Source organism: Protomyctophum bolini (assembly GCF_963924005.1).
Source record: "Protomyctophum bolini genome assembly, chromosome: 2".
In the NCBI taxonomy this organism is placed as follows: domain Eukaryota; kingdom Metazoa; phylum Chordata; class Actinopteri; order Myctophiformes; family Myctophidae; genus Protomyctophum; species Protomyctophum bolini.
The window spans coordinates 13179552-13207388 of NC_137863.1; the positions used below are offsets into that span (position 1 = coordinate 13179552).

General features: G+C 41.1%; 1 protein-coding gene across 1 annotated transcript in view; it reads left to right on the forward strand.

Annotated features, from left to right (window-relative positions):
• The window catches only part of LOC308332982 (copine-9-like), a gene marked incomplete at both ends in the record, with an annotated part of 94365 nt that overhangs the window by 15412 nt on the left and 51116 nt on the right, over positions 1–27837 (forward strand). The window contains 3 exon segments of the mRNA XM_080789137.1: positions 3029–3132; positions 15985–16024; positions 17664–17740. Coding sequence (XP_080645263.1) covers positions 3029–3132; positions 15985–16024; positions 17664–17740 — 221 coding nt within the window.

Consider the following 27837-nt stretch of genomic DNA (forward strand, 5'->3'; position numbering starts at 1 on the left):
TAAAGACAAATGTCAGATAAGATCCCACTGAAGCTCCATTGTTCCTTGTTGCAACTCAAGCATTCTCCAGACGCCCGTCCTTTGGAATATTGTACGAGTCAGAAAGGGCACAAGCCTGCCTCTTCACCCTCTGTGCTTGCACTTGATGAAAGCATTCCCAGTTCCCACTGTACAATTGAGCCAAAGCTAGCAGTGCATGTCTCCCTAATGTATTAAGTAACTCGCCTAATGATCAAAAGACAGTGCTAGGCTAACCATGTTATTGTGTATAATCACAGCTTCAGCCATGTATCCAACATAAACATCGACCATTTCCCCACTAATGGTTTTATTTTTAGATTTTGCATTTGTTTACATATTCTTTAAGTCATTAATATGTTACAGAACGTATCTGAATAATTGAGTTAACATCACAGCACTGAGAGCAGTGAATAAGACGTCGACTTTGCATGGTATTTGAATTGCATTATGTAAATCAATCCTTTGACAAGGACTATTTCCAGCTAGACTTTTGCATGTGAAACTGCAATGACAATGTAATCTTGATTTAGAAACGAATGTGAAATGTTGTGTGTTGGATTACCTACATTATCCCAAGCAAGTATCTCTCTGCAAATTAATACTGCACTAATATAAAACATTGGCTGCCGCTTCCTCAAAGTCCAAACAAATCATGGTATGCGTATGCTTTGTGTGCAGGGAGTCATAATCAATAAGCTATATATGCCAAAACATTGGTATGGTCATTTAGGCCTGTCCCCTCATGGACGCGCATTGCTTCATTTGTAAAACACACCACTGTTGGCAGACAAAAGAATGGAGTGTGCCAAAACGTTTTCGGCTGAAGTTGAAATATTTGAGCTCTCAGCAAGCAGGTAGAAATCCTAAAGAAGATATTATTGACAACTACGTCGGCAGCAAGGATTGGGGCAACACTGAATTAGAACATCAGCTGCTAGCCTCCGGTAGCTCCCATGTTGTGCAGTCAATCCAGTCATCGATTACCCCTAATCTCTGTGCGCACGCATGGAATCTAAAGCACCTTTGGTGCTCAGATTGAGGTAAAGGATAATGTTTAGAGCCTAATAAAACTTTAATTCGATCTCGCCTGTGGAAAATGTAATCATGATGTTGACAGATGACACTCTGGGGTGAGGCTCATCACACAACCACTTCCGCTTCAACACAGCTCATACAAGCTGAATAAAGAGTCTTCTAATGCATTTTACTGGCACTGGCTTTGTATGGAGCCATCTGGTGGCTGGCATATATTCGGTTAACATTCAAATCTAGGTTTGAATTTCGTGTGTTTCGTTTGTGTGTGTGTGTGTGTGTGTGTGTGTGTGTGTGTGTGTGTGTGTGTGTGTGTGTGTGTGTGTGTGTGTGTGTGTGTGTGTGTGTGTGTGTGTGTGTGTGTGTGTGTGTGTGTGTGTGTGTGTGTGTGTGTGTGTGTGTGTGTGTGTGTGTGTGTGTGTGTGTGTGTGTGTGTGTGTGTGTGTGTGTGTGAGAGAATGACAGTGAGAGAGAGGAAAAGAAAGGGAGAGAGAGTGACATTACATTATGAAGTGAGTTGTAAAATTTAAATATGAACTTTCTGTCAACTTCAGCTAGTTTTAGAAGAAGGCAGATGCACACCTCAAAGGTTTGTGACTACTGTAGGTGCGTAGGACAAAAAGTGTCAAAACTGACAGAGAAATCAAAGAAACTGTCTGGAACTCTACCTAACAGACAGATGATGAATGATAACAGTCTGTCCTGACGACCGAAATGTCAACCTAATAAAGAGCGACATTTTTCAAGTTTCAAGTTCCAGACAGTGTGTGGGACCTCTTTCTTTGATTTCACTCTCAGAGATCTCCTTCTGAACTTTAGCTACTTAACATGGAGTAAGAAGAGGCGTGGAGCACATGCCACCAGAACCAATTGCTACAACTGCCATTGCATAACTACCCCCCAACTGCAACGTCATAATCAGACATCATCATCATGATAAAAGGCACTGCTAATGCACTTCACACAAGTTTTGTGCTGTGTATCAGGGTTTTAACTGTCTATCAAACCTGTTAAACCTGTGTTGTCATTTTCTCTCTGGCTAACAGTCACACACCTCCTCTGTTTCCTTGTACAAACAGAGACAGTATACACTGTCAGTAATCGGGTAAACACATGGTGTGTGTTTATGGTATTATGACAACCTTGCACAACGTCCAGCTTTGGACAATATCCTTCTGCTAGCTCTGATGTTCCCAAACCTCTCCTCTTCCATCACTCGGCAATCCATTGGGCAGCAGAATTACATTATAGTTTGTTGCACAAATAACCATTCTACAAGCTTACAACGTGTTGCAGCGCAACAGTGGGGTTGTAGATTGACAGTTTTAGGTGTGTGACAGTAGCACGCAACTATGTATAAACCCAGCCTTAGAAGCTGCTCACCCCAGCTGGGACCCAAATCCCACAAAGGAGATTAATCCATTAAGACCTGAGGTGGATTCTACAAATGCCTTCTAAACCAGTAGTTTCTTTCAAGATTTTTCAAAAGCGTAGCAGATGTGCAAGCTCGCAACACGGCACCAAGTGGCGTGCTGTGAGCTTGTATATATACTATTTCTTCATAGCAAACGCAAAAATGTAAAATGACACAGATGCGTTCCCGGTTTTTATTGGTTAATAGCTTGTACAGAGCAGAACCTCAGGCCTTTAAGATAGCCGTCTATGAATCTGCCATATGGCTTGTGATTGACATAAGACAGGAGGGAGTTAAACGGTTTTAAACAGATCAATAGTTAATTTCTGTCACCTGCCAAACAGCCGGGAGAATCTGCTATTTTGTGCCAGGTTTAAAGTGGTTAATTTGTGATAATGTTCAATGTGTTTATATTATGCTGTACATTGTGTACAAGCTGTTAATGTTGTTCTGTACATGTACTGTGCTTATTATTACTGTATGCTTCAGAAATTACTAAGGAGCTAATCTGTGAAATGTTCTGAGTTCCTTTGCCTCTCTCTCTCTCTCTCTCTCCTACAGTTTGGTCGGACGGAGGTGATTGACAACACGTTGAACCCTGACTTTGTGAGGAAGTTTGTTCTGGATTTCTTCTTTGAAGAGAAGCAAAACCTTCGCTTTGATGCGTAAGTGGGCAGTTTTTTCGTTCCTTATATAAACCCAAAAGCTCTCTGATTTGGCCATGGATTACAGATCTAGAAGCCCGGGAATTGTCCAGTTGCAGTTCATGAACCATTTTTATGCCTCCGCTGGCAACAGCCATATGTTTTGGGGTTGTCTGTCCATCCATACTAATAATAATAATAATAAAATTTATTTATGAAGCACTTTTTAAAACAATGTTACAAAGTGCTTTCCAATACAGAATAAAATGCAGTGCAGTAGAATAAAACAACACCACTGTACACAATACTGTACTGTCTGTACTGTCTGTACTGTCTGTCTGTCTGTCTGTCTGTCTGTCTGTCTAGTGTCCACCCATTCTTGTGAATGCGATCTCAGGAATGCCTAGAGTCAACCTCTTCAAATTTGGCACAAACAACCAATAATTTGGACTCAAGTGTTATTTAAAAAGAAAAATTACTCCACCCAGTTTTAGCCCACATTGAATTTAAATGTCAAACAAACATATTGGTAGGCAGAGATTGCCACTCATCTGGCTATGCAGGACTAATTTAGTGATTACTTGCATTTAGCAAAACAATTATACTTTTAATTATTATTATAATTATTATTAAAAGACTTGCACCCATGTATGGATGTACCTGCACCTGGTTGACAGAGGCATACAACAGCAATGCAGTCTCTAGTTCTGGTTGACTTTCATTAAAATCTGTACTCTATGTGAAATATTTAGAATACAAAATATCAGCATATTCACTTAGTAAGAGACCACACCTAACCCTAACCCTCAAGATTAACAGTTTATTGAAACAGAATGAGATGAATGCGGAGTGGAGTGAGGAACCCAAGGTAGGGCGAGACTCAGGGTGGGGGCGTAGTCTCTGGAGCTGACGGTCATCTTTGCTCTACTCGGAATGAGCGGTTGGTCGTCTCTGCTCTGTCACCTAGAGAATCGAGGCGGAAGGAGGAGGTTGGGGTGGAGGAGGATGGCGATTTTGAAGAATAGTGAAAATAGCCAATCTACAAGTGCAGTACTCACAACCCATGTTTGGTCTGTCGTGGAGCAGAACAAACAAACTTGGTTGAGAGATCACAGGTGTATTTATACTGTGGTGATTGCACCGGGGATTGGCCGGGTGATAATGAAAGGCAGGTGAGTTTGATAAGGAGGGAGGAGTTGTTGATAAAGAGGGAGGAGTGGTTAAGGTCAAGCGGAAGGAGGTCTCTTCTCCCGAAACTGCGTTGTATAAATACAACTTCCCTTATCATTATTACATTACACTTTTCTTCTATAAAAGTCTGTAACATCAGAACAGGTCAAGTCCATGAAGCCATTGTTGATGTTGCTCGTATTTGTTGCCTCTTGTTGGTCACTGATCAATTTCCTGCCTCCTGTCTCAGTGGAAGTCACTGATTGAGGATGGGAGACAGGGAGGGCAGCAGTTAGATATGTTCCGCGACGTCCCTTCACTCTAGAGTGTGGATCGATGGCCCCTGCAGGGGTTGGAGGGCAGACACCCAGTATGAGGCCAGGTGAAGGTAGGGTGAAAGCTGGAGATCAGACCCCTGGGGAGGTTATATAATATCTCAGAGTCTGAACAAATCGGATCTCGGAAGAATTTCACAGGTCCAATTAGCTTTCAGGTCCAATTATCGTTCAGGTCCAATTAGATTTCAGGTCCAAAACACGTTGGGAAACAATCAGATCACTGAACCAATTTAACCGTGTACATTAGGGTTCGGGTCCATCGTTAGAAAAAGGTAATTATACTGTACGTGTAATTGAAAACTAATCGGATTTCATTAGGTTTGTTTTGGGCCCGTCATTTTGTACCATGGGAAATGTACACAGAATGTTCCAATATAGTAGTCTAGACTAGACTCTATCTATATAGTCGACTCTCTAACTCTAGAGACTAGCTCACTTGCCAGATGCATTTCCACCTAATTAGCATATAGGAAGCATAGTCTGAGAGTTGGACTTGCTCTAAAAGAATATTTCAAATTGCGTGGGGAATAGTGAGTGTTTCTTGCACCAGTGGAAGGGAAGGCAAAAATGCACATACTGTATAATGAACAGGAAGACCTGACATGCCATCGTAGTCTACTCTGAACAAATTCTTAATTAATGGCATGTTTCACCCTGCACAATTATCATTGCTAGCTCACGCCGAGTGCACATGTATAATTACCCATTGTACTATAGGCTCATGTGTATTGATGAGTTGTTGGCCTTAAATTAGGTGTCGTCTCGGTTCCTTGCTATCTTAGGGACAGTGAGACAAGTCAAAAAGAGTGTCTTGCTCAAGGACACTTTGACATTAACCCAGGGATCAAACCTGAAACCTTCTGATTCCTAAGATCTACCCCTTGCTAATTGCTATCCAGCACAGCAACAGCGCAGGTATTTCCTTACTATTTAGACTGTGCATTATTATGTGTGCCATAGGCATGCTGATTACAATAAAATCAACATTCAACATGGTAGATTAAACTTCTGAATAGATGTTGAAACAACAAAAGAAATATTTTATGAGCTGGGCCAGATATTATACATTACACATATATTACCACATATTGCAAGCAATTGTCACTGTGTGTCACCGGCATAGGGTCCATTGGGCCACGGGCTGTTTAGCGCTGTCAGTTTAGAGCTGGCCCAGTTTAACTTCGAGCCTTGTGCATGCAAATGGTTAGTAAACCACAGCAAGCATGCATTGTTTTAAAATGGTCCCCCAAACCGTTCACACTTCACACCTATCGGCCGGGGATGCGCACACACACGCTGCTGTTTTCCTCCTCTCCTGTCCTGTCTGTCTCCATCACTGTGGTCCGTCCATGACACCGTGACCATGCACGTTTATGACAATCTATTTAGATTACCTCGCTAGTCGCTGTAGTGGCTGGGATGTCAACTGTCAATGATATGAATGTGCCGCCTAAACCAGCCTCATGTGGCACTGGCAATGGTGGGCTGGCAGCCTGGCTGGGTGGGTTAGCCTACCTATCTCCGATGTGGTCCCCTGCACTTGCGCTGGCACGCCGGCACGGCACATTTGGCATTCGAGCGCCACGTCGGGTTTATCCTTAAAACGACGAGATGTAACTCAAGAAAGACATGGCTGTAGATTGCACTATAGCCTACCCGTTGGTTGGTAGACTTGACTATAGCTGCATCACTGCAAATGCCTCTCGATTCATGTCACAGAAGTTAACTATTGGGGGGGGGGGGGGGGGTCACCGGCATGCGCTCATGATGCAAAACACAGCATCTAACTTGCAACATTGTTTTTAATTGCGCAATTTTAATTGCTTGCACACTTGGTAATATCCTACAAATTGCCTTTACAAAATATATTTTTTCATATGTATTATTAGTTTTTCACATTTTAGGAGTGAAAACATATGTTTAGATGCCTGTGACAGCATGTCAGCAGTTCAGACAATGCTGCTCCGCTTATGCACGACAGAAAAACAGGACAAAGCCTACGACAGCTCAACGTGATTCTTGTCCTGGCTCACAAGGTTCTTCAAGGTTCTTTATTATTTGTCTTAGACAAAGGGCCCGCATATGCCCATGTCACCGCAGTGCAGTGCCAATACATCTTTCTTGCATCAAAGAAAAAGAAAACAAGAGGCAAGCAAAGATTTTCAGTTCAAGGTTTTGCGGAACTGATAAATGCTGGAAATAGTGGGAATTCCGGCGTGCACCCATATTTTGGCGTATGCCGCTTTGATAAATGAGGGCCATAAAGCTTTGCGCCCAGATATCACGCCGCTTAACTAGCAAAATTGGAAGCAGACGCCACCCAGCGCAATTTCCCCCTTTTGTTTTACGCCATGTGCCACGTGCACCATAGAGTGTGTACTGTAGATAGGGCAATAAGTTGGCTAGGTGGGTATAGGTTATGAGACTTGGCAGAGCTGCTCTCCCCAGGGACAGCAGCATCCTGCTGTTTAGAGAGGAGACTTAATCTCCGGACAAAATAAATCATTAGTGTTGAATTATTAAATACTTAGACTTAGACTTAGACTTATAACACACACACACACACACACACACACACACACACACACACACACACACACACACACACACACTTCTACATCTATTTAGTTCACTATTAAATGTATGGCTTTAAATGAAAAAATGAAAAAAGCAGTCATTTATATATTTTGTGCTGTATGTCACAGTATGTGTAATATTGTAGCAGTTCTCATGCCATAATGAATCCATAGGCTGCTTATTCAGGAGGCTCGTTCGTAGTGATTGATACAAGACCACAATAGATGAGCAACATTGGCCAAATGGACTTAACCAGAGTAATGACTTGGCATGTATTGGTGACAGCAGAGTCATGTCATGTAATTATCTTGTGACCTGACCTGACCTGACATGCCAAGTTCCGAAGTCGATAACATGCTGTTAAAAAGTTTTTGTTTTTTTGCTTCTGAATGATTAGCAACTGGTACCATTCAATCAATAGACAAACATCCACATTTGCATGCGTGCAACAAGAGCGTCGGACACCAGCACGAGGCATAACTATAGGAATACATTGCTGCATGCTTGGTTTGGTGCTTGGCCCAGATATGGATCTTGTTAAGTCTCAGGAGGGTGTTGTGGTCTCCTCGATATGGGGTCATGAGAGGGGATTCCAATAAAAGGAGCACCCCGGTTAGAGGGGATGAATTATTAAACCCACACCTCGCTACGCAGAGTATTTTTAGCCTACAGTCACAATAGAAAGATATGGAGCAAAGTGATGTATTGCAGTATTTCTACGAGGTTGGTATAGTAGTAATGTGCTTCATGGTTACAGTATATATGCCACATAAAGTCATCACTTTTGGTACTTGAAAGGTACCAGTTTTTGCATAACCGTTTTCTTTCTAGTGTTAAACATAAGCCTAGATGTTTAACTTTTATAGATGGTGTGTAGATGGCAACAAAACATATTCAAATTAAAAAACAATATTGCACCCTAGTCGCTATACCCACTATTTGGGGATTTAGCATGGCACGACGGGCTTTCCCGTGGCCAAGTTCCCGTGGCCAACAGCCTTATCCCTAAAACACCTGCGCTATCCGTTACATTATGCATACAGTAGGTGTGGTCTAGGCGTTACATTAATCAAACCAATCATGTGCCAGATAGGCCAGGCTGCGCAAGCCGTTATCCCCAGTGCTATCGTACGCTCTCTCCCTCTCTGCCCATGGAAGAGCGAAGTGACTGTCCAACGTTGCCGTGGAATAAATGTATATTTGATACACAGACTTATCACTCACATTGCTGGTTGTAGAGAACTTTAAATTACAGCAATCACTTGTGTTCTGTATTAATTCAACTGAATGGTCTCTGTGGTTATAGCAAAACACACATCAAACCGCATTGTATTTGTCTTTGATAAGCTTAACTGGCAACTGCTGATAAAAACATAACCTATTGACACAAGGAATTAACAGTCACACTTTGGTGGATTACAGTAAAATTGTAATGAAAATCACATTCACAATCTCTTAATTAAAGCGCCGCTGCAGTGCTCAACATAAATAAGCCTTGCTGCTGCCACAGTAAGGCCGTTATGTCATTTCGGACACTATACTGGAAGATAAGGCCCCAAATGTACAAAGTTCATCAGTGAATGACACCTCCTTTCTATGGGAAATTGCATTAACCCCCTTGTGGTCTCCTGATGGATTTTTCTCAAGCTAGTTTTGATAGAAACCAGTGATTCACATTTTTAAAATGGATGGTGGCGACAAACCGACTAAATCGTTGTCGAGGCCAACCGGGTGTTCACAGGAGATAAACAAAAGTGTAGTGAAAGTGCTTATCCATAGTCGGGTCGTGGGGGCAACGGCTCCACCAGAGAGCTCCAGACTCCAGGGATCCTGAGGCGTTCCCAGCAGAGTTTGGAGATATAAACCCTTCAACTCATCCTTGGTCTGCCCGGGGGTCTCCTTCTAGCGGAAGAGGAGATCCGAGCACTAAAAAAATCTATAAAAATGCCAACATGGACCAACAAATATACACACCCATTAAATAGTGTCATGTGACGTTACAAGTGAACAGCAGGCAATTGATAACACTGCAAGTGTGTGAATGCATACAGTACACACATGGTATGCACACAATCAGTTCTTATTCTGGTAGGAATATGAGCATACTACAAAACAATCAGTCAAATGACACATTGAGAGCCATTTTTATTTGATTAACCCGTCTTCTACCCTGAGCTATCCCAGACTAGTAAAGGTGGGTCATGGGCTTTAGTCAAATCAGTTTGTTTTGGGAGGTCTGAAGCTTAGTTGTTAGTGACAATGAGATGTGGGAGAATCAAGAGGTGCAAGCAGTCAAAGTTATAATGGCCTTAATACGGTTGGTTACCACTGCACTAGAGGACAGTACTCCAAAATAAAGTAAACTTCACTAAAGTAGAAGTAAAACCTAACAACTAAGAAACAAAGACTAAATAAAAGGAACACGACTTAAAGTAAAATCCTCACTAGTGTACAACTAAGAAACAAGGAACGCAATAAGAAAGCACTGCAACAAAGATCATAACAGAGATCATGACAAAGTATTAATACAGAGCAGATTAAGGCAATTACTGAAGGCATATGTTTGAAAATACATACAATATATGAAAATGTATAATTCTTATTTTATACTACCCTCTCAGTACTGAAAACTTTCTTCACAATTTACTTCTTAGATCAAAGCGTACAGTATGTCTGCACACATACATTTGCATTCCCTCAGATGCATCTCTAACTATCAAGAGGGCTCTCCAAGCTCTCCAAGATATTTTCTTGGGCGGAATTGACTGAACGGGATCATTTCCGCTATCAACTAACTTTGAGGTCGATCAGAAAGTTGCAGAATGTGAAGTCTCACCACCAATCTTGATACTAAACCCTGGGATCAAAGGCTTTCAATCCCGGCCATGTAACTATTCATGCTGGTTGTTTTCTATTCCAACACCATTCCTCTCTGCAGGTGGTATAATTGCACAGAACACATCCATTGACTCTAGATGGTGTTTAGCCCATATGGGAAATGAATAAATGAAAGTTGAGTTGGGCGGGGGAGCCTTAGTGATGAAAGCAGCCCTGCTATATCTGTGGCTCTGCTACAAATGGAATAGTAAGTAACCTCTAACCCAGGGGTTCTCAACGTTTTAGGCCTGGGGACCCCCAGAAATGCTTTGGCAATGCCTCGGGACCCCCGCCCCGCCCCCTCCCGCCCCCCAATATAAATTGACTGTTACAATAACCTTAATAATAGAGACAATACACCATAAATATATACTGAAACGAGTATAATCATTAGGGAAGGTGTATGCATGTACTATGTGTAGGCCTACTTTATGTAAACTCTTCATTTCCATTTTCCAGCCATTCAGTTACAAATTTATTTTATTTTATTGTTTTAATCATTTGGGGACCCCACAAAATAATTTGGCGACCCCCGAGGGGTTGCAACCCACGGGTTGAGAACCCCTGCTCTAACCTACCTCTAACCTTCCTCTGAAAGTTACCAGTGCAGAGGATGCACAGGTGCTGCAAAAACTAGTTACAGAGGAATGTAATTAAGGTTTGTCTACATTGTTTTTAGACTCTTAAGCTTGATTTAATACTCCATCGCCCTTCTTCCCTTTTGCCCATGTTCACTTCAGCATGGCCAACACCTGTCACATGAAACAATAATCTTCTTACTTTCATTGTTACAAAAGACTATACAAAGTGTTTCTTGTCTTTGCATCATAAGAATGTGTACAATCCCACCTTTGTCTCAAATATAGAAGCTCAGCTGCCTTCTCTTGTCGCCCACCATGTAATTGAAGGTCATTAGATTTACGAGCAAGTCTATCACTCCTCCACACTGAAATCTCATTTGGCCATCACTCACAGGCTTATCCCACTGTGTGGTAATTTCATTTGTTACCACCCAAGACAGCCTTAGAGCATTTTTACATAGACGGTCAAGGGGATTTGTGTACAAAGCCGTTGTTGAGGGTGGGATATTTCAATTGAAATGGAAAAAGGGAGAGGAGAGATAGAAAGCTAGAGCGATAGAGGGAGAGTAATAAACGTACTGTACGTGTGGGGGTTCTGGAGTGACTTCTATAGAACTGTTTGAAATGGCAGAGAGCTCTGTATTCTGCAGTGCTATCAGCTGGTGATATTACTGGTTGCATTGCACTTTCATTATCCTCTCTAAACTCCTACTCTAACTCCTCACTGCAAACAGTGAAAATAAGAAACCCCAAAACCACAGCGGTATGAAATGTATCTAGCTCTTGCAGGTATAATACTATTACAAAGGAAGATCATATGAGAAAAGTGACTACACACATCTCCCTTACTCCCTTATTCGATTTTAATTAACACAGTGATGAAATGTTTACTGTTGTACTACTGAGCAACCATGATTTTTATCATATATGAAAGACAACCCCACAGTAAATGAGGTTTTGATTTATCGGCCCCTTTCTTGTAGAATATGTCCCTAGAGGTGCTTATCGTGTTGCTATGCATTGTCTTGGTCTTGCCATTTTAAGTCACCTTTATTTCTTAGATAAGCTGTGCTACACTGATATTTAATCTATTCTCTTTGGGAAAGAGAATAGATTCAGCAAAAGGTAACAAGTATAATAAATCATGTTTACCAGACCTGATGCTTCTTTCATGTCCTTTCTAATAGCTTTTTTTTTAAATATTTTATAGACTTTAAATATTGTATTTCACACTATTTCACACTATACATACATGTATATATATATATATGCTTTGTCCTAATTCTTTATTTTTGGATAATTTAAGTGATTTGCTGCATGGCCCATGAGTCCACATCACTATCATGGTGACACATGCAATGCACTGCTCAAACAGAAGTACTTTGTCTTTGTCATTCATGTTTAATATAAAACATGGTCGGACCAAGCATGTCTTTATACACGGGAAACATTTGTTTCATGCGATTAATATGCCCCAAAACACGCATACTGTTCGGTCAATATTATGGACCGATAAAGCAACATAATTTAACAAACAAGGTCGAATCTTCACCGCAAATAGGAGCTATATGAATGAGCCGTCAACTATATGAATAGTTTGATGCAAAACATTTGCAGAAGCATTTTTTTTAATTGTTTGTCATTCTACTGATATAAGGACCTACAATACTGCAAAAGTGTGGTAATAAATGTACCGTAAAGGAGCGCGAGTGTGTGGACATCAGGAGATCGTTTCTCATTTATTCTCAGCAACTGTCTTTTCATTTTGGGATGTATGTGGACTCTCCGCTAAAGATAAATCACATGCAATGGTATCTCGAAGAAGCACAACATGTAAAGTAACCCAAACATTTGTTGATGAGAAATCTTCCATCTTGAGACACTCGCACACCGTTGTTCCCCACAAATGTCCCTATAGCTCTCCCAGATGCTGGAGGCGGTGAGGTGAGGCAGACCGTTGGTCTGTCCGTCACACAGTGGTCAGTTCTGTCGCGGTGAGGTGAGGCAGACCGTTGGTCTGTCCGTCACACAGTTGTCAGTTCTGTCACGCTTGCCAAGGTGTCCCACTCTCTCTCCTGACCATGCAGAACTCCTCTGTCCATCAACAGAACTGGGAGGCTATGGGGAGAGCGGCTAAGGGAGAAAGTCCAGAGGCTAAAAGCCTCCCTAGTGTAGGATACCCTAGATGACGTCTGTCCAACCGACCGACTTCAAATTCGGTGCGAGCGTCGCAGAGGCCCCGAGGGAGTGTGGTGTCTGGCATCAAGCCGGTCAGATAGGCGGTTGTCCATATGGCCGGTTGTCCATATGGCCATGCCCATACTCTATATGGCCATACTGATTACATTAGGAATCTCCATATGGGCATAAAAGGGACGTGACAGACAGATTAGTGCAACGGGCCCGGAGTTCTGACAATGGGTATCGTATAATAGGTACATGATTTTCAAAAGATCGGAATCGGGGAGAAAAGATCTGATTTCTTTATTGTCTAATGTAAATCTCAAAGAAAGATGTATAAGCAATGAGATTTTGTAAAAACGGTTGTGTTTAAGCTAGTTGTTTTTCTTCTGGTCCCAGTCAGAGATCATCACACTCAAAGGCACCTATGATGAAAACAAAGGAAATGCAACCCCTGCTATGCATGATGGCATAGGTGTCTGTAGTACTCTCTCTGAATGAAAGAGATAGGCCTACTCTTTAAGAGATTTAACTTGACCTCAGTTCTATAAGCTGTAGAACTGTATTCACTCTAATTAATACATCATTATTTTGCTATGATTCCATGTTTTCATAGAAAGAAAAAACAACACAATGACATGTCATTCTAATAAAAGCATAGTCACATTTTGCCTTTCATTAATTGAAAGGCAACACAACAGACTACACTAGAGTGACATACATTAGGATATTTGCTATTGTGATATGGCATAAGTGTTGTATAAAAATATAAAGATCAGCTAGGGAAAGATCGGTATCGGTAGGCCTATGTCTCAAAATCAAATGATCGGAATCGGATCGGGAGCAAGGGAAGCCAGGGAATATACTTTTTGCTCCATCCCGTCAATGTGTTTTCCTAATGGATCAAGACAAGAGGCAGGTGAGGTGAAGGCTGTTGTGTGGGCCTGTGGGCACTGCCAGCCATAATGTCGACTTCAAAAAGACTTAAACTGAGAATGTGCGTGGAAAGAGAGAAGGGAGAGAATAATGGAGAGAGAGGTGGAGAGAGCTGAAGGATACACCGTAAATGTGTATTATTATTCATCACGCAAGTGGTTTTCCTCTGTCGAACATGAACAGAAACCTTTGTCCCAGGGAGATACACTGTAGCCTTGAGGAAGGGAACAACGCTAGAACAAAGAAAACCGTGATTAATTTCTTCCAAAGTAGTGAGCATGATTGAGATCTACTACTTTGCTGCTCCAGATCCATACATTTCATTTCATTTTATCATCTATCTATCTTGATGCTTCCTTTAGATGTAATATACTGTACACACACTATTATTATTTATTTAGCAAACATGATATTTATCTTGTGTATTCTCGAGTGGTTTTCAGTGTGCATTATGTCAAGTGAGATTCCAGTTGAGATGGTTAACTGGTGCGTGTCTGTATTAGGCATGTGAATCTCGTCTCATCTCACGATTCGATACGCATCTCGATGCACTGCCAGCGATACGATACATTAGAGATACATGGAATCCCCTGGCGATACGATGCGATACGATTCTCCCTCTTCCCGATGCGATGCGATGCGATAACCATTTAGTTCAAATCAATGCGATACGATGCGATTCACCCCTCTACCGATACGATTTGATGGCGATTCATCACAATAGAAAGGATTTATATTAAAGCTCTATTAATTTCCCAAAACATGTAAAAATGCATTACTTTTAAATTCAAAGCAATTTATTGTTTTACTGTAGGTTAGTATTATAGCTCTGCATCTCAAACAACCCAACTTATAGAATTCTGTAAGTAAACAAAGGGTCTGCTCTCTGCTGGTTATTGTGGAATTGTTAGATTACTAATAATCATAGGCTATAGTATAATTATTATATCTCAAAGGTCAATTTGAGGTTTTGAGTATAGAGGTTTCAAGAGATTAAAATGTAATAGCCTATCGTTCATCAATTAATGTTACCAACATATAAATAGAAAAGAAACAAATAAACAAAACAAAAATTACAGGTCACACTTGTAGTGCTGTCAAACAAGTCTATGTCTAGTTTAATCTGCAACAGTTTTATAATATAATTACCTATATGGGGGTCCCTACTTGATCTCTCACTCTCAGCTAAGTGGTCCTTGGCTTGACCTGAAAAACATTGAAGACCCTGGCCTGCATGTATTATTAACGTTATAAATTCATAGCAGATGTACAAGCTCACAACGCGTCTCATCCACGCCCCGCTGTGAGCTTGTGGATCTGCAATTTTAGGCGTGCGACACCGTCTTGCTGCAGAATATAAATAAGGCTTCTATCCCAGAGAACAGCAGGGGAAAGCTGGACAGTGGAAAGTTGCTGTGGCGTTGTTGTTGTTGTACACGTGTGTGCAGACTGAAGAAGCTTTCTTTAATTACAAATTGATAATGATCGCGACGCAGATTTGCGTCGGATAATCAGCAAGCACAGCTGTGGAGTGTGGCTCATTACCAGCAGTCCAGCACGCAGCGCTACAGTGAAAAGTCAACTGATCGACGGACAAAGCTACTCGGACAGCTATTTTATAAAGCTAAAGAGTAAAGGTGGTGCTTCTTGTTTAATGCGTGGGGCTCACTTCTGTTAGTCGCGGGTGCTATTATAGTCTGAGTCTGTCTGTTCTCAACGTGTCTCCTCTGCGGGAAGCACCCTCTGCACCGTCGTACGGTAGCTTCTGTTCACTGACTGTGGGCGCGTTCGGAAATACCACACCGGAGCACACTCTCCTATTAGTTTGCATTGCACAGTGGGCTCAGTGCGCTATTTCCGAACGCGCCCTGTGTCTGCGCTGCGACTCGCGAGAGGCCTTTTTTTTTCTTCCTTTCTGATGGTACGTTGAATGCGCCTCGGAAACACAGGATAGGGTGAAATTTACCATGAAAAAACAGTGCAACCACGGATTTTACCGATACAAGCACTCCGCGAACGATCCATCGAGATTTCACCCGTCAATTCTACCGACACACAGTGAATGAACCGATTCACTCGCATCGCGCACGTCATAATCGATGTATCGATACGTATCGATTATTTTCCACATGCCTAGTCTGTATGTGTTACTGTTGCTCTATGTACAGTTCATGAACACATTTAATTCAGTGTGTTATTAAACTGTCTTTCAGGTACAATGTTGACACCAGAAGCTGCAACCTCTCTAAACATGTAAGCACATATGAAACAATTCTCTCAATAATTCTTCTCTCTTTATAAGACTTCAAGACAATAATATTGCTAATATGGTTCAGAAAGTAATAGACTTGAAACCCCTTTTAGTGTTCTACCTTCATGACGGAAACGGGTGTATATATATATATATATATATATAGCAAATAACATTTTTGACGTATGTTTTTCAGAAAACTTAAAGATCAGGATTTAGAAGGCGTTTTTAGAATCGGCCACAGTCCTAAAGGGACTTGAATAGCTGATTATAATAATGATTTAAGAAGCCATATATATTAAATCAGCTCTGAGATGCTTTTGTCCCTCAGGCTGTAACAGTTTGACATTTTACTGAGCAGCTACAGTATATCAGCTCATTTCTGATCCTTGTATGTTTATGTGCAAAAAAAGTCGCTATATGTTTTTTATGTGACAAAGCATGTTGTTTAACATAGCCTACTATATACTAATACTTTTGATTGTGTTTTTTTGTCTGTCTTTCTTTGCTGCGCTCCAACTTGGATGAGAAGAAGGTATGCCAGTTTTCCGTGACATTCTCTCTTCTTCGTTCTTTCCTGTCTTGTTATCGCTTGGACATTTTTATGTTAGAAGCCTGGTCTTAGCACTGCATAAACATATTCAGTGGGCGATCTTGGTCTCTGTGATTAACTTTAATTTGATTGTCGAAACACTTAAGAAATAATGGACCATCTGGCAAGTATTCAGTACAAATTGTCTCTCAAAGAACCATTTAAGAAGAGAACATTCTATTCCATTATTTTTCTTACTTTTTGACACAGAATTAATGTTGAAAATAGAATGGAGGTGGTTCTCCTCGTGTCCCCTAGTTACCCTCACAAGAAACATGCAGTAATCCTGGTCTCTATACTGCCTCCCCCTGGTTCAGCCGGGTGCCTGATGGAGGGGAAAGGAACACGCTAAGTCCTACTGGGGAAACTCCCCCTTGTCGGGTGATAAGAAGCGGCCTGCTCACATTGAAGGAAGCATGAGCTCAGGTTGGCAGAGGGAGAGTAGCTCCCAGGATTACAGTTTTGGCAATTGGCAACGGGTGAAAAAATGGGGTACAAAACCATGGGATGAGTACAGGCAAATCTCGTGAGACAATGCTCGGATTGTTTTCAGGTTTCAGTAATAAAAAGAATTATTATGAAATTCACTTCAGTACATACATTTTCATTTTTAGAAATGCCCTGCTTGGTCGGAGGAGATAATGCAATAATGAGCCACAAGTACTACTTGTCAACCAGTAGGTGTCCTACTCCTATCTGACACCAGGGTCTACATTTGTTAATGGAACAGTAGTAGAGACACCAGTCTCCAATCACAGATGTGCTAGATATATTGTTTTAACATAGTGTGGACACCCCACAGAAGTGGCCCATTCGTAATGCGATCCTCTGAGCCAGCTAGGTTCAATCCCAGCTCGGATCGATACAATATTTAAAATATAATTTTATCCAGTTAAATAAGTTACAGATTGCAGCTTTAAAATGTGTGCCTTGTAGGCTACCTGTGTACCACGTTAAACAATTAGCTTTGTTCTCTGGTTCTTCTGTATACTGTGAAGAACACTGTACCATGTTAAACACCTTGCCCTGTTGTCTGCTGTTTCCTATAGGACTTCCTGGGACAGATGTTCTGTACACTGGGGGAGATCATTGGCTCCACAGGCAGCAGGATGGAGAAAACACTCTCGTGAGTCTGCCATAGGCGCATGCACAGTGCACACACACACACACACACACACACACACACACACACACACACGGCACACATTATAATGGATGTTTACAACCGCCTAAGGCTGTGTCTAGAAGATCCCTGGTTCAAAGCCCCATGACGTCACTGAAACACTGTGCTTGAGGTGCCCTTGGACGAGGCAGTTAACCCCCAGTTGCCCAAGGGGATCCTGGTCAGTAGCCAGGAATAGACTGGCTGTACTGGGAAAGTAAAAACAATTCATCACACCTACAGTAGCTTGCTAAGATTCCCTGTGATTTGCACCAGTATTACCTGCACTCTGTACTCATTATAGGCTATATAGATTCCAAGCAAAAATAAAGTACTGGTTCAGAGAGTGATTCTACAAAGGCAGACTGGCATTGAGGTATTATGTACAGTCAAGTGAATATCAAATTGGGTGAAAACAATGAGTTTGGCAGTGGCTTTCAAAGTGGGAACCGGCGACCGCTATAGAGCGTCGCAGTCCCGCCCCCTCGAGAGACCCGGAAAAGAAATCCCTATTCATTTTCCTCATAGACTTTTCAGAAAGTATTTATTTAAAGACATTTACGCCGCAGACAAAGCGAACTCTTATCGTGACCAATCATGACAACAAACACAATTTTTCGGGCCAAACAAAGAATTAGAAAGTAGAAAAACACTTTTTGTTGTTGTTTTTGTTGTAGTTTGAGAAGTAAAAGATCTATGGCAGGCAAATGTTGTTTTATATATTTTGCTGAGCACCCCATGACGCCCCTCCCAGACAAAAGAAAAAAACATTTTCTCCCCTTCCCAATTTGATAATTAAGCCTCTCCATGAGTGCTCCATCTCTGCTAACCCCCACAATAAGTAATTGGGAGGGTAACATGAACAAATATTAACTAGATAAGTTACAAGGTCTTGTTAATTATGTAAAATATGCTTTTATGCACCTGTCCTGAAAAATACTTTATTGATTATTGGCTAGACTCTCTGTGTGATAACATAAACAACCTCAACAGTGAGGGGGGAACTCCTCTGTCCGAATTATGAACTACGTAGTTCATTATCAGCAATCTATAAATCACATTCCCAGCCTAGGTCTTCTTCTGTGCCATCATTTATCTTCATACAAGCATGCAGGAACATTTCCTATAGTTCAGACAGCTTGTCGATATTAAGAGAGAGGCTCTGATGCCCTTGGATGACATACGTAGGTGTATTTCACCAGTGAGGGTTTAGCGGATGATGGATAAGAAAGATGTGCCCCAACTGTTGCTCACTCAGAAAGTGATGTCGATGTGTAGTTGTGTCCCACAGAACAAGATGTAGGCTACAACTGACATGGGTTGTGAGAGAAAGATGAGAAGGTGAGTTTAGAATGGAAGCGCCTTACAGAAGAATGCCCTCAAGTGTTTTTGAGGGGCGCTAGTCCCTCCTATAAACAGCTATAGTGTAGATTCTGTCTCAACACAAACATTAAATGCCATTGACAATGAATGGATCATTTACGTCATATGTGTCTGAGCAAATCGGCTGTCGGAATGTCTGTAGGTATGTCTGTGGGAACCCTTGGGCAATAAGGGACCACCATTCTTGGTGATGTAAGGTATGTCCCAAGGTTCATATAATGTCAATAATGGATTAGAGTGCCCACGGGTGTGAAAGTGTCTGATATCGACTGTGCTTAAGTACAGTACAGCCAGATACAGTTTTCACACTCTGAGCTTTATTGGGTTTATTCTGTAATGACACACTCTTGCAGATGAAAGTGTTTAAATAAACAAGAACAGCTTTTAATTTTTTTAAACTTTGCATGCTTAAATTTCATTTACCTCTATCAGACAAATAGGACATTTCAAGAGTATCCATTCACTTCAATGAGTTCCAAAATCCCTTAGATTAGGACACGTGTGACGGAGGGGATCTGCTGCAATCTTTTTTGATAGCAACAAAACGTGCTGTTTGTCCCACGGTCCCCTTACAAAATGTCCAATATTTTCAATACCCTATTGTTAACCACCCATTACATTCATACAAGCAAAGACAACATTAATATAATTACAATTAACATGTAAAACCACACTCCAATATCAAGCACAATTAACAAAATATATAAAAGAATAAAGTAAACGTGGGTGCACCCTAATGCTTGGAATACAATCCAAGCCGAAGAGACATGCACTCTTGTGACGTTACAATTATACCACACCTTGACAGAATGACACTGCTAGCATTCGAATTTGCATTCTTTAATTAAATCTAAGGTTTTCTTGAAGAGAGCATCAAGGGCCACTGTTTTCAGTTGTAGATGGAGGTTAACAACATAATGTGGTTTGAGAAACGGAGACAAATGCAGACAGGCACGCATGTCATTGTAAGAACAATTAAGTACATGATGCATGAATGATGTGTCTTGCCATCTGCTTTGTATTCTATCATGGGCAACTGACCTACCTAGGGCTAGAGACGAAATGTGATTTTTCACTATTTAATTAATTTCTACCGCCATCGCCCTTTTTTCTATAAAGACATCACGTGGAACTGAAGCGTAATTCTTTCTTGTGCCATCCATAAGGTTCATCTCTGCTTCACACTTTTAGATTAATTTCAAGTGGACTGGAATATGGTAAGTAGTAAGCAGGCAGGCAGGCAGAGTGTTGGGGGATTCTATACTCCTTCTCCTTGAGTAGGATGGATTCAGGGAATGCAAGGGGCATACATACATGTTGACATGCCTCATGTTCTATTCAGCCTCAAATTTCAAAGTTTGCAGTTTATATCAAGGTTTTGCCACAAACTATTCAAACACACACCAGACACAGTATTCAACTTTTGGTGTTGCCTCTCAGATGCAAATCTCTCATATTGACAGTCTGTATGATTAAATATTAAAAGTCCATGTGCAGAGAAGGATGCTTGATGTTTCTTTGTGGACTCCCATCCAGTGCACCACTGCTACAGCAAACTGGCAGGATCCCAACTCTTTGATCAAGCCTGATCACACTAATCAGTTAACAAACTCCAGCATTGATTTGTTCGCAAAGCTTAACCTCTCCCCACACGGAGGCAGCCTCCCTGTGTATGACCAACGCAAGCAACTCACCGAGCGCTGTTATTTTGATGCTACATTTGTCTTTGATTCCAATTTGTAGACTTCATTCAAGGTCTTTAGATTTGTCATTTATTATTATTTAGTATTATTTTATAACTATTTATTATTTTGCCATTGATGCTGTGTGAAGCTTTTTGTGTCTTGATCTGACATTTGCTGTAGCTCTGCATGCTTCTTTTATTATATTCTACTGGGTTGTCATGGCAAGGAGACTTTACAGTAGTTGCTGTGTATAGGAGCACCTGGTAAGGCTGTTGCTGCTGCTTCATGAGCTCCTCTGTAATGGAATTAAATCCTAAATCTCTTTCCTACTTGCACTGAACGACCGTAAATCCACTGGCAATGTTCCACATGGGGTGTAATGTGGCTATTGATATCCTTTTTATTTTGTTCCATAAATCTCTACAATCTCAACCTCATATATGGCATAAATCTTCACCGGCAGCTGAAGTGGGAATGAAAGTGTCCGATTTCCGTAACGTATGACGTTTGGTTCTATCTTCATTAGATCAATGTCGGCGCAGCTAAGAGATTTGATCAAATTTGTATTTACCGGTAAATGCATAGATCATTAGCAATAGTCTATTAAGTTTTATATTCTCTTAATGATACACTTTTGTTTCTTTGTAGAGACAGACCTCAATGTCCTTTTTGTCTGCATGCACTCTGGGGAAGAGTTATGTTTGTCCACAATACATTATCTTCCCCAAATGCCAGATAGTCTCATATGAATGTCAGACTACTGTATATCCGTACTATTCATTAATGTGGGAGCAGCAGACACCATTACTTCTGCATAAAGAAAACCATTGTGTGGATATCTAGGAATGTTATGGCTTGGTCCTTGTGGGAATAGGGCTATATAGGGCCTGAGGTACTCCTCGGGCACTTGAGAGGCATACGGAAATTATTTCCACATATAGCTGTGAATCTGGTGAGACTTGAAGATTGTTTGTTTCCTGGTCCACTATGATGGGCTGCCAGGTCTCATTGATTCTGCAAGAGTCTTGAGGACTCCTTGAGTACAGTTTCCTTGATTGGGAAATTCTATCCTCCAACGTATGGATATATATTATATATGATGGAAAGCCAATAAAAGAGTTTCCCCCGCTCGCCTCGCTGCCCACCTGACCTCGGTGCTCCACCCCCCCCCCCTACACACACACACACACACACACACACACACGCACACACGCAACTTGCAAGCCCAACTGTGTGTTGTTAGTTGTATATTCAATTATTAAAGTCTTTATTCATTTCATACCCAACAAGATATTTTATTTTTATTTAACCTTTATTTATTGAGACTGCGTCTCTTTTACAAGTGAGAACTGGCCAAGTGGCAGAAATAAAATTACACTTCAATGCTACATCAAACATATGTCACAATATAGAACAGCAATAAAACATCCATGATACACCTCACAATACCTATCTTTTAGATATATTAGTGAACAAAAACCTCATTCTGTGTCCTGTGAACCATGAATTAAATATCCTAATAAATAGCTATAGACTACGCATTGTCTGCTTCCCGTCAACCTACACTCTTGACACTCATTGGAATGAGTTTGGACGTGCACAGCCCGTGACAGCCGCATACGCACGCTGCTGTTTTGCAACTCCTAGCTGCATCTCCTCCTCCTGTCCTGTCCGTCACTGTGGTCCGTGACACCATGACCACTTTTATGACAGATAGATAGCCTCGCTGCAGTGGCAATGCCTCTCCATGTTATGAAAATATTCCGGCACAGGCAGTCTCCCAAAATCCTATTGTTTGTTTACAATGCAATACCCAGAAATCTCTTCTCTGAGATTCTTTTGCTCATTCCCTGTCTCTCCCACCACACACAGCACCATTTATTGTAATGACTCTAAATCAGTATGTACAGGTAATTGTGCCATGGTGAATTCCTTTCCAGGGATACCCATTTATTTCCTTCATTCATAATTAAATATTGTATGTCGAGACTCGAGAGGATAAAGTCACGTACCCCAAATAAATTACATTCCGGCAAGCAGCAGTTTTAAGGAGGACCAGGCTGTCAAGGTCACTTATTGAGATGTATGAGCTGCCTGGAACAGTCCAAGCTAAATCAGCTAGGGAAGAAGGTGACAGCGTTTCATTTGCCAAATAGTCAATTGCACCCGCCTGTGCACCTCCTCCCTTCTGAAACACAAGCCTAAAGTTAACAGTGCTTGAAATGACTTTGTTTAGACCAGCTGTATCATTTATATATATATATCTATAATGATAGATTTGATCATAACTTTCTACATCGTATAAGTTTCGTGATTAAACGAATACAGTATAATGCACCTCTTGGCTGCCTTCCATAACATTCAGCTTTGCCAATCGAGGTGGTGAGATTGGTCAATGAAATTAATTAATTTAAAAAGCTATTATGTTTTAATTTAGTTGTAAATGTTGCTGTGTACTTGCAATAGGCATACAAGAATAGGCTTAAGCCTAATTTGCTTTGTTGTACTAATTTAGTTGTTTTCATGAAATTTCTTCTATTGTTCTAAATGAAGGCTTTGGCATGTGAGTCATCAGGCTTGCATGCACCTAATTTCCACTGTGGAAAGTTTGATATACAATATACAAGCTCTGAGACACATTGTGAGCTTGTCACTAGTTCGATTTTATCTTTTGGTTCTCGAGCAAAAAATGTTTGGGAACCACTGAAGACTATAGGTTAGGATGCCATTCCTGTAGGGGAGCCCTGGTCAGCCTGCTCACTAGAGAAAAACATTTGGCATTGATGTTTCTGCAAACCACAAGATAATGTCAAGATGAATTGTGTTGTTTCCAAAAATATTTTGCATATCAACATTTCCAGATGCACTCATGCCTATATTTCCTAGTCAAGTATTACAGAATGTGCAATTTGAAGTAGTTATAGCTCAGTCCCATCCTATATTGGAATGAAACTCATATAATGCGGAGTTGTCACTTGGAAGCAACAGCTCTACTTACTGTTCCATTGAGGAATTTAGACCACCCGTGTCAGATATTGTATATTGCTCATATAGACTTCTCCAGGCAATATCTCAATAGGCTTTACTTCTTGGATAGACATTTTGTCTGTCATGTGGGAGACCTCATGGGTTCCAATCCCTGGTAGTGGTAGGACATAAAAGTTACGGATTGCAGCTTTAAAACACTATCAACTTGCAAGTTGTAGTAGATTTACATAAGGACAATCTCTTACACACATGAAAATGCATAAATTGTTCAAGGCACTAAAACCCACCCCTTTCTTTTCCTGCTGTCACTCTTACGCTGGCATCACGGCACTTTTTTCATGCTGTATGCATGCCAGACTCCCACAGATAATTATGTTGACACTACATCTCCAAGCTGCTAGTGTTGTTGAGTAGGTGTTGAGATGCTTGGAGATTCCCTGCTTGAATGCCATAGGTTGGTTTGAGTATGTGTGTGTGCGTGCGTTCACGCGAGTGCATGTCTGGAGTTGCAGGTTTATGTGTGTGACAACCTCTGCCTATACTACCACTTTTATTTATGCATATCAACACTGTGAAGTACCTTAAAGGTGCCATATTTTACTATACTTAAGTTGCTTAAAAAAAGAAAGGTCTTTAAAAATGTTTTAAAAGTTGTTTCAGATTCAGAAGAATTTCAGATCCTTCTATAGTCCTATTTGTATGTAATCCAGCAGACTGCGGGGAGAGCTGTTGAGGGATTTAGCTCCACTGCTCTCCTCCGCTACATTCCAGAAGTATAGACATTGCCTTTGGTTTATTTATTCATATATCTTGCGTCTTTGAAACCAAAGTTACACCTTCTGTGAAACAAAACGGGCACTCCCTAGTGAAAGTTTCATTGACACAAGACAGTATATTGCAGTGTATTGTGTCTGTTCAGTGATAGTCTTTAGTGGGACAAATGCTATTCATGTCTGGTGATGAAAGATAAAATAAATTAAGATAATTTAAAAATAGTTCAACTAGCCGATCTACATCGACACGTTGTGAGCTTGTAAGGCGCTATTTGAACTATTTTCAGATGTTTTACAAAATAGTAAAAAAATTACAAAAAAGGTTTAGGGATAGCAAGATAAGTGCCTAGGTTTGGGCCGCTATGCTAAACAGCATCTAGAGTTCACCATCACACCACCGATCCGAACAATATGTCTGAGTCAGTGTCTTTGGAGGAGGCTTTGTCAGAGTACGCTTTGATTGTATCCATGTGTCTGTTTCCTTTTGTGGGAATTCAAGTGCAACAGTAAATAAAATAAAACAGAAATAACAGACTTGATAACATTTCTATTAAACAGGAGCATCATCATATTCTTGCCAAATTACATACTTTTTGCATCATTCAGTAGGTGCATATACACTGTTCACATCAAAGCCAGGTACAACATGAAGTACTAACAACCAAAACACAAAACACTGGTCTGGTGTGTGGAAAACAGGGCATATTTGAAATTGGGGGTTGTTAAATTTCACATTTATTTTCCCCTTTTTTTTGTAGAAGAGACTGAGTAAACATCATGTTATGGGACCTATAATGGAACAGTGGAACACTCGCTATTTTCAACATTATCTGTGTGTTGTACTGTATGGCTATGTTCCATTAGCTGCCCATAACTGAGCAGTCTTAACTGTGTGTGTCTGACTGAATTTGTGCTGAAAGGTTTACCGGCTTAGATCTTGTCTTCAGCAAATATTATTCTATTAATGCCGGCCACAGACAATTAGGCGTGCCAAGACACTTGCCTGCAAATCTGTATTTGTTGGAGCAGAGAAAGGAAGAATCTTTTCTTGGGGGAACCCAGTAGATGAATGATTTAGGGCCCATGCCATGGGTGCAATTTTCTGTATAGGGTGATTAAATAACCACCAGCAAATGTACATGAGAGGGTGCCTTGAAGGGTCTGCTTTTCCAAGTGACAAATCTCTGTTTCCTTCAAGCGCTCACTCCACACCGAATCTCCCTCTTTCTACTGTCTCACTTCCTCCAACCTCGGGATAGAAAATACATTGCTTCACAGAAAGCACTTTAACAGTTATTCCTGGAAGATTGCTGCCGTTAGTGGTAAAATATAATTCTATGTCTATCTGACTAATGATGACTAAGACCATATGCTTATTCAAAATAATGAAGATAACCCGTAGAGCTCTCCCTCAGTCACATTGATGAGTGTATGTTCAGACAATAGTTAAACATGTTTTTTGTGTGGCATCCTGGTGGCTTGGTAGTGTGGGCGATTTATTTATTTATTCGCAGGCTTTTAAAAATTGCTTTAATTGCTTTATTTTAATTGACAGGAGACAGGAAACTGAAGGCAGAAAGTAGCCTAATTAGGGATCTGTATTTCAACACAATTTGAAGCAATTGGCCATCCTTGTCAGATGAAGCTTTGCCAAATGAAGCCCCCCCCCCCAGTCCAGTTCACTAGACTTGTACTAAAATGTTTGAATAATTGTTTATGGTTGGAATTGGATATTATTAAGAAGTAGAAATGTCATCACCGCTTGGGTAGAAAAGTAGTCATTACGAACGTCAGCAGCATCTAGTTTGTGCCACTTTGTGAACTACAGGGGGGGGGGGGGTGGCTGTAGTTACTCTGAGGACTACCCCCTAGTGGTCCCAGACCCCTTGTTGAAGCTCCACCAGAGTGTTCCAGACTTCCCTCTCCAGAGCAACATTAGTGACTTCCTCCTGGGGAATCCCGAGAAATTCCATGGCCAGTGAGTCGATGTGTTTTCTCCAACTGCGCCTTGGTCTGCCCTGGGGTCTCCTCACAGTGGGACGTGCCTCAAGGACCTCCCTAGGTAGACGCCCAAGAGGCATCCTAACCAGATGCCCGAACCTGGCTCCTTTCCAGGCTAAGAAGCAGCGACTCTACTCCGAGTCTCTCTCGTGTGACTGAACTTCTCACCCTATCTCTAAGGGAGATGCCAGCCACCCGTTGAAGAAAACTAATTTCGGCCGCTTGTATTCGCAACCTTATTCTTTCGGTCATGACCCACACTTTATGACCATAGGTGAGAGTAGGAACGAAGATTGCTCAGTAGACAGAGAGCTTTGCCTTCTGGCTCAACTCTCTTTTCGTCACAACAGTGCGGTACAGCGACTGCAATACTGCACCTGCTGCTAGAACTTGCAATGTTCAACTCAATGCCGATGATACAGTACTATACACCTCCAAAACCACTATACCAGAGATTGAATCAGCCCTACAATCAGACTTTAACACTTTACAAAACTGGCTAGCAGCCAATAAACTGCAACTCAACAAAAACACTTTGGAACACGTCAAAATATTAAATCAAAATATTAAATCAAAATCTTTAAATAATTCCTGCTCTATTACCAGCTTGTTAAACATTAGCCATCATTGATAAATTACTGTGAAAGGCCAAAACAATCCTTGGTTTTCCCCTCAGCTGTCCATGCAGTCTACTTAAAGAAGGGGATTCTGCCTGGGCTATAGGGCCAGGAAAACCAAATCCCAGGAAGACTGATTTAAGAATAATATTATACCACACATTTCAAACAAACGGATTGCATGATCGATTTGACAACCCGTTTTATAACTCTGTGAAGTCAACATTGTATCTAAAATTGGCATCAGCATATGGAGCTTCCAAAAATATCTTTAGAGATGTACCAACTGTAAATGCAAAGGAATGCTCGGTTCGCTGATTATTCAGTAGCATATCCAGTTAAAGATTATAGGCTGAGCGGTCCAGGCACCGCCTGACAGCATGTCGCAGGTTCGAGTCCCGATCCCGACGACCGTTGCTGCGTGTCTTCCCCCCATCTCTCTCCCCCTTTCCTGTCAAAACTACTGTAAATCTATCAATAAAGGCAAAAAGAAATTATAGGCCCATGATATATTATTTCTATTTTTCGTAACAGTAGTTGCGATACCTGATTTTTTTTATATTAAACTGAATAGGTCCTGTGCCTCTCATTCCATCAAAAACTGTTTTAATTCA